General features: G+C 43.5%; 1 protein-coding gene across 1 annotated transcript; it reads right to left on the reverse strand.

The window, feature by feature from the left end:
• Window positions 1-507: 507 nt before the first annotated feature.
• On the reverse strand, window positions 508-1,615 carry ARF6 (ADP ribosylation factor 6). The gene has a single exon (XM_065871139.1). It carries the CDS (start codon window positions 1,516-1,518, stop codon window positions 991-993), a length of 528 nt encoding a protein of 175 aa, XP_065727211.1. The 5' UTR covers window positions 1,519-1,615; the 3' UTR covers window positions 508-990.
• Window positions 1,616-6,841: the final 5,226 nt, after the last annotated feature.

Genomic DNA, 6,841 nt, shown 5'->3' on the forward strand with positions numbered 1-6,841 from the left:
ACATTTGAAACATGGTAAAAGTATATATTCCAGTTTTGCCCAAAAGTCACTTAAAATATCTACAAATATTTCATCTGTGTGTGGCATACACCATTATTGCTCCATTTTCTGGAAAAGTCTATTTTTAAAGTTAAAAAAGGGAAAACACAGCAAAGTTGCTAACTTTGCAGTGAAAAAAAAAATCTGTGTCCTTGACAGGTTACATTTTCATAGTTTTATGCAGTGTAAGTTAGCTATGTAACGGGGAACTTGAGTTTTATCCTTACTCATGCATGATGTATGTTTCAGAACTTAAGAGTTGAAATTTCAAAGAACTTCTTACATTACCTGTTTAACACAGTGATGTGCAACTGGAACATATTACAATGATATTACTCATTATTTGCCACTGTGGGCTGTTTACTATACTGGTCTTAGATATAAAAGGTCACATTTGAATTTACTAAGTTAAAGTCAGAACTCATAAGGGAGGGGAAAAAGGCCTTAAATATAAAAGACAAACGGCAGTTTGATTAAGCAATAATTTTCAGTTTACTAGATGAAACAGACTTGCAACACAGTCTGCATGAATGCAAAATAAGCCATCTACAGCAAGTGATAAGGAAACTGGGCAAAAAGGAAAAAAGCATACATTGGAAAAGAAGATTCTCTCGAAATAAAAAAATCAAACCATTATTATAAAGGAATTTACCAAGAACTGCTATATTTCCCCCATCCCATTTGCTGGAAGTCAACAAGAGCATCTAGCACTTTGTGTTCATGTCAAAAAAGTCAGATCAGAGCATCCTAACGCAAAGCAAAGAAAAAAAAAAAAGAAAACAAAACAAAAAAGAAAACCCCTAACCCCCTCCCCCAAACCGCAGAACGGTAACTCCAGGGTTCAAATTCAAAGAAGAGAAAGTGGCAACTGAAAGAGGTGATGGTGGCGATAATCCTATGAATGGGTTTTTGATTTCTCTCCTTCCGGGGGATGGGCGGAGAAGAGGCTCATTAGGATTTGTAGTTAGAGGTTAACCATGTGAGCCCCTCATAGAGTCCGTCCCCCGAGGTGGCACAGGAGGGCTGCACATACCAGTTCCTGTCCCGAATCCGGGTCAGGCCCAGTTTCTCCTGGATCTCGTGGGGTTTCATGGCATCGGGCAGGTCCTGCTTGTTGGCGAAGATGAGGATTATGGCGTCCCTCATCTCCCGGTCATTGATAATGCGGTGCAGCTCCTGGCGGGCCTCGTCGATGCGGTCGCGGTCGGCGCAGTCCACTACGAAGATCAGACCCTGGGTCCCGGTGTAGTAATGCCGCCAGAGCGGCCGGATCTTGTCCTGGCCGCCCACATCCCACACGTTGAACTTGACGTTTTTGTAAGTCACGGTCTCCACGTTGAAACCCACGGTAGGGATGGTGGTCACCGACTGGCCCAGCTTCAACTTGTACAGGATGGTTGTCTTGCCGGCTGCGTCCAGGCCCAACATGAGGATCCGCATTTCCTTGTTTCCGAAGATCTTAGATAGCACCTTCCCCATCGCGTCGGAGGAGCCGGGGCCGGGGGCATTCAGGTGTCCCGGGTCCCCTCCGCCAACAACGCCGCCGCCGCCGCCGCGAAACCGAAACGGAGCCTCCCAATCGCGAGGGCGCCCGTGCGGCCTGCGTGGGAGTCGCCTCCTCGGGGGAGAGGCCCGGACCCGTCGCTCACTCGGGCATCACCCACTGCACAACTTGATTCCTCCAGTCGCCGCGGCCGCCGGGACGCTGAGTCTGCGCCGGGAGAGCCGCCGCCCTGCTGAGGCGCGGCCCGGCCCGGAACTGCCCTTCCCCCCGCAGGCGCCGCGCGAGCGCCGCCGCGGTTCCCGCTCCTCCGCCTTCTCCTCGCTCCGCCGCGGGAGACTGCGGCCCTTCGGCCCGGCTCCCCGTCCGCGAGCACCACGCTCACCAGCGACCCAGGCCACCCGAGAGGCAGCGCGGCTCCGGCGCCCCGTCAGGTCATTGATCCTCGCGGGAACTCGGTGCGCTGCCTGCAGACAGAGACAGGGAGAAGGAAGTTACTGCTAGAGCCCCAGAGGAGAGTGGAGACCGAGGGGGCCCGCCTTGCCAGCTCAGCCCAGTAGGTTACCTCCAGCCGCCGCCCCGAGCGCGGGCTCCCTCCGGCCTCCACCGCCTCCTCCCAGCTCTGCCGCCGCCGCCGCCGCCGCCGCCGGAAAAGGCGCCGAGGAAACCGCCTCACTTCCCCTCCCGACCACGCAGGCGCAGCAGAGGCCGCCCGTTCGGACTAGAGCGACCTCTATAAAGAGAGCCTCCCGCGCGCTAAGCGTCGGGGCGCCACGCGCGGAGGGGCGGGGCTACGGCGGCTCAGAGGGCTCGCAGGTGCGGCCAGCCCCCACCCCCGCGAATCTCGGACTCTCACCCGCGGCCACCTGTCGCTGCTCTAGCGTCTTGTCCACTCTCTGCATTACTCTTCCGCAGCCTCTCCTCCTCCGCCCCCATTCAAACCAGAAGAGCCGATCCACTGCGGAGCCCCACGGTGTGGGGCCCGCGGACCGCCCGCTCCCCTGACGAACGCCTCCCCTGTGCTGCTTCCAGGCCTGTTCTCGGACCCCGGTGCCCGCCAGATGCTCCGCGAGTTCCCTCCAGCCCGCCCCAGCCTTCGTGTGCCCTCAGTCTCACAGGGAAGCCCTAGCCGCTGTTTTTACCTTTCCCCCAGCCTTCTTTGGCTTCCCTTTATCCCTCGTGCTCTGTGCGTTTCCTGAAAGACACGTGGGAGGCTAGTGGTTCGCGTGGAATCTGCCAGTCAGTGCGGCGCTCTTACTGGGTTTGGGTTTGCTCTGAAGCCCGTCTTTGGGACATTGGAGCCCTATCTTACACATCTCGTCAGGACCAGTCCACGTTTCTTAAAAATTACAGTATTATCAAAAGTTCCTGTGCCTTGCCGCTTTTTCAACTTTTTAGAAGGTGGTCATTTTTAATATTTAAATATCATCTTCTTTTAGTGTGATTAGTAGTAGCTTCTCATCCAGCCACTCATTCTTAACTTTAAGAAGCCTCGACGATATAATCTTAGTGTAGGATTTAGAATCAGAAAGACTGACTACTTCTGTCGCCTGGATTTGGACATTTAACCTTACTGAGTTACCTCCTGTGTAAACGGAGTGTAACACTGACCTTTCTGTCCGCAAACCCCATTTGATGGTTAAATAATGTTTGTAGAAAACTTCAACCTTTTTGTATCGAATGGTTAGTGGTAAAGTTAGACGTAAAGTTCAAAAAAGGTGAAAGCTTGAAATGTAAATAAACCAAAGGGAGGAAAAACAGGAAAACTTTTTTTTTAAGAAGATGCTGTAATAACATAAGGTAACATACTTTTTATGTCACAATGTAAGAAAGTTTGATAATGGTAGATTGGTTAAATGATAACCTTACAAGCTTCAGCCTGAAGTAAATTTACTTAAGTTATTAATATTCTGGCAATGATTTAATTTACTTACCATCTGCCTTAATACGTATGCCCTATCTTAAAACTGAAAGAAGGATTTGGAGTCAGAAGATTGGGGTTCAGAGTGTTACCCCTCCGTTTTATAGCTGTGAATCCTTTCCTTTCAGTCTTTGTAAACTTCATTTTTTTATCTGTTGAACGAGATGAAGAATATTATCTCGAATGAAAATAGTCACTATTTATTGATTGTTGTCATAAACACTGTACTAAATTACTTTAAATATTTTACTTTAATCTGCGCAGCGACCATGTGAGGTAGCTTTGAGTGTTAGTGGAAACTGAGGGTCAAAGAGGTTGAGTAATTTTTTGAAAGTCACAGAGTTGAGATTAAATGGTGAATCTACAGCTGATCCTCTTAACCCCCAAATTATGCTCTCTCCCTGAGTACTTCACACAGTTGTTCGGAAGCTCGATTATGGTACCGTTGACTCTTGAACAACACGGGTTTGAACTGCACAGATCCACTTATGCTTGACTTTTTTTCAATAAATATGTACTACGTTATTACACAGTCCGGGTTGGATGAAACCACGGATGTGGAACCTGGGATATGGGGGACCAACTAAGAAGTTATCCTCAGAATCTGGACTACATTGAGGTGAGCCCCCCAACTCCCCTATTGTTCAAGGGTCCACTGTATTTCTTAAAATGCTTTATAACTATAAAGTGCTATAATAATTACTATTATATTTGAGGAAGGAATTTTTTTATATGTGGCAGTGAGTACTGTATTTTGCTTCATTCCAACATAATAGTTTTCTCAGAGCAGATTCCAATTTTTCCAACTAGATGGAAGATTGATCTGCTGGACTTGGATTTATTTTTCAGTGAAAGGTGTGATATAATTAAAAATAGAAGCAACTTGAAGCACTAGCATCTACCTGGCACTGACACTGTGCTAGGGCTGAAAAAGTTCATTTTTGAAAGCCAGCTTCCATTTATCTTCTACCAGAATTCATGGAGGCAGAGACTTTGCCTTGTCCACATAATGTCCCCAGTGACAGCATGTAGGTATCAGGAATTGTCATTATTTGAATGAATGATTACCTTTTATACCACAGATGAGACAAAACAAAAAAGGAAAGGCACATACTATTTTATCTGCAGTTTGCAATAATAGGTTAATCAAGATTTTCATACAGTGGCATATCTTATAGTGGCTCTTCATACAATAAATTATACAATAGATTATTTTTAAGTAATGATCATAAAACAAATAATAATGGCCAGAATATAAATACAGTGAAAAATTTTAACTTTGTATATATACAAAATTTTTTAAACAGTGCATTTCAATAAAACCAAACTATCTGCAAAAAATAACAATTTAGGGGACTACTAAATCATACCACTGCTGAAATATTTTGTTTTCTTGACACTTTCTTGAAACAATTAACAATTCAAAACGTAAATTTCAATTCTAAAAATATTACTGTCATTCAGTGAAATTTTACAAATAAACAAAAATTTCATTTATGAAACAAAGTATTAGATTTCTCAGTTTGCATTCTGTTTCACTGTTTTAAGTTATAGACACAGATGAAACTCCAAAGACTAACTGCTGTAGAAAAATGGATCTCTGCTTTGTAACTCAAAGCCTGCAAATAAAGAGATTTCTCCAGCTTGCTTTCAAACCAGGCTTCTCTTTTAGAAAACACCATTTCATAATTTCTAATCTGTTCAAACAACCACATATGTTTATTATAATCCTGACTAAAACACTATCTTATAAGAATAATATTTACTTTCATAAAATGACTTAGCTTTCCACTTTAAGATGAAATAAATGTCTTCCTTAACAATAGCACCCCGTGCTATTTACCCCCTGTTTCTGAATTCCTGTAGCTTTTTAAAAATCACTCACTCTGTATGACTCTGTCATATATTTCTTTCTATCCCATGCAGGGCCAGGGAAATTCTGACCACACAGTGAGGGTGGGAACCAAAATGATAGTTCACTCCTTCCTCTCCCTATGTCAGCTGAGGAGCCACTTTCTAGTTCTTCCTCTTTAACCATAAAAAAAACTGATATCCCAATCAAAACCTTGATAATTACTTTAGTTATGCCTGAGTATGAAGACTTCATCTCATTTTCAGCAATATTAAAAGTGGAAAAGATAGAACTAAAAACAAAAGTTTGAATTACAGTTGATATTTTAGCAAATTGTTTAATAGTTATGGCTTCAGACCATAAAAATAAACACTGGGGCAACACAGTCTGGTGGCACAAGTGAATAGAAAAAGCTAAATTACATCCTTAACTTACTCCCAATACTTCTTGACTTAGGTTTAACTTGGGTAATTTGTTCATCCTCATTGATCATCAATTTCTCTGTTCCTGCCATAGAGAAATCTCTCTTAATTGATTAGGGCAGCATATGTTATTCTCCTTTTCAGTTGAAGGAGCCGAGGCACTGAGAGGGTAAGCAACTTTCTTAAGGTCTATAAACGGTACAGAGGAGATTTGAATTCACACTTCTTTGATCCAAGTCTGGTGTTCTTTTCTCTATTGTGTGAACTCTGGAAGCTGGACTAGATCAATGATTTTCAGCTCTGACTGCACATTAAAATCAGCTGGGGCATTTTTAGACTGCATAAATTATTGAGCCCACCCCATGTTAATTAAGTCAAAATATCTGTGATCGAGGTTCTACCCCCCAGTATTTTTTTAAGGCTCCCTGAATGATTCTAATATATAGCTAAGATTGAGAAGCACTGAACTAATTGCTAACTTCCCTTCACATCAAAAAATTCTATGAATTCTGAGCTTTACTTATTTTCTTATTCCTCATCCCCAAGATGTATACCCCCACACACAAAGTTTTGCATAGTATAGTGGAAAAACTTTAATCACAATAATCCATTATAAGTTACCAAGGCATTAGACCTGTCAGACAAAGGCATAAATATTTCTAAATTCTTGCAAAGAAAAGTGTTTTGAAAATATACTATAATTATAGCTAAATTTATTGAATTATTAATAGAGCCCCATCAACTAGTCAACACCATTAAATGAAGAGAAAGTAAGACATTAAGTGAAGAGAAAGTAAGACAAGACACTTGGCAACCATAGGATGATCAAAGTCATAAGCTCTAGATTAAAACTTGTCTGTGGATACTTCCCATTTGGCTGCCCAGTATGCAAACACTTCTATTTGACTGAATCACAATTTAGGTAGAAGGAAAGATGAAGGGGGGCAAATAGATACTCCTTTTCCTGTTTCCCTGGTAGCTAGGGTTTGGGTAAGTGAACTGGGTTCAACCAATTAAGTAATCAATGTCCTAGTCCAGGCTTTTGAATTTTGAGAGATTCAAAATTCCACAGTTGCTGGGACAAGTGTTCAGAGTGACTGAGTCCA

Source organism: Phocoena phocoena, chromosome 2 (assembly GCF_963924675.1).
Source record: "Phocoena phocoena chromosome 2, mPhoPho1.1, whole genome shotgun sequence".
In the NCBI taxonomy this organism is placed as follows: Eukaryota; Metazoa; Chordata; class Mammalia; order Artiodactyla; family Phocoenidae; genus Phocoena; species Phocoena phocoena.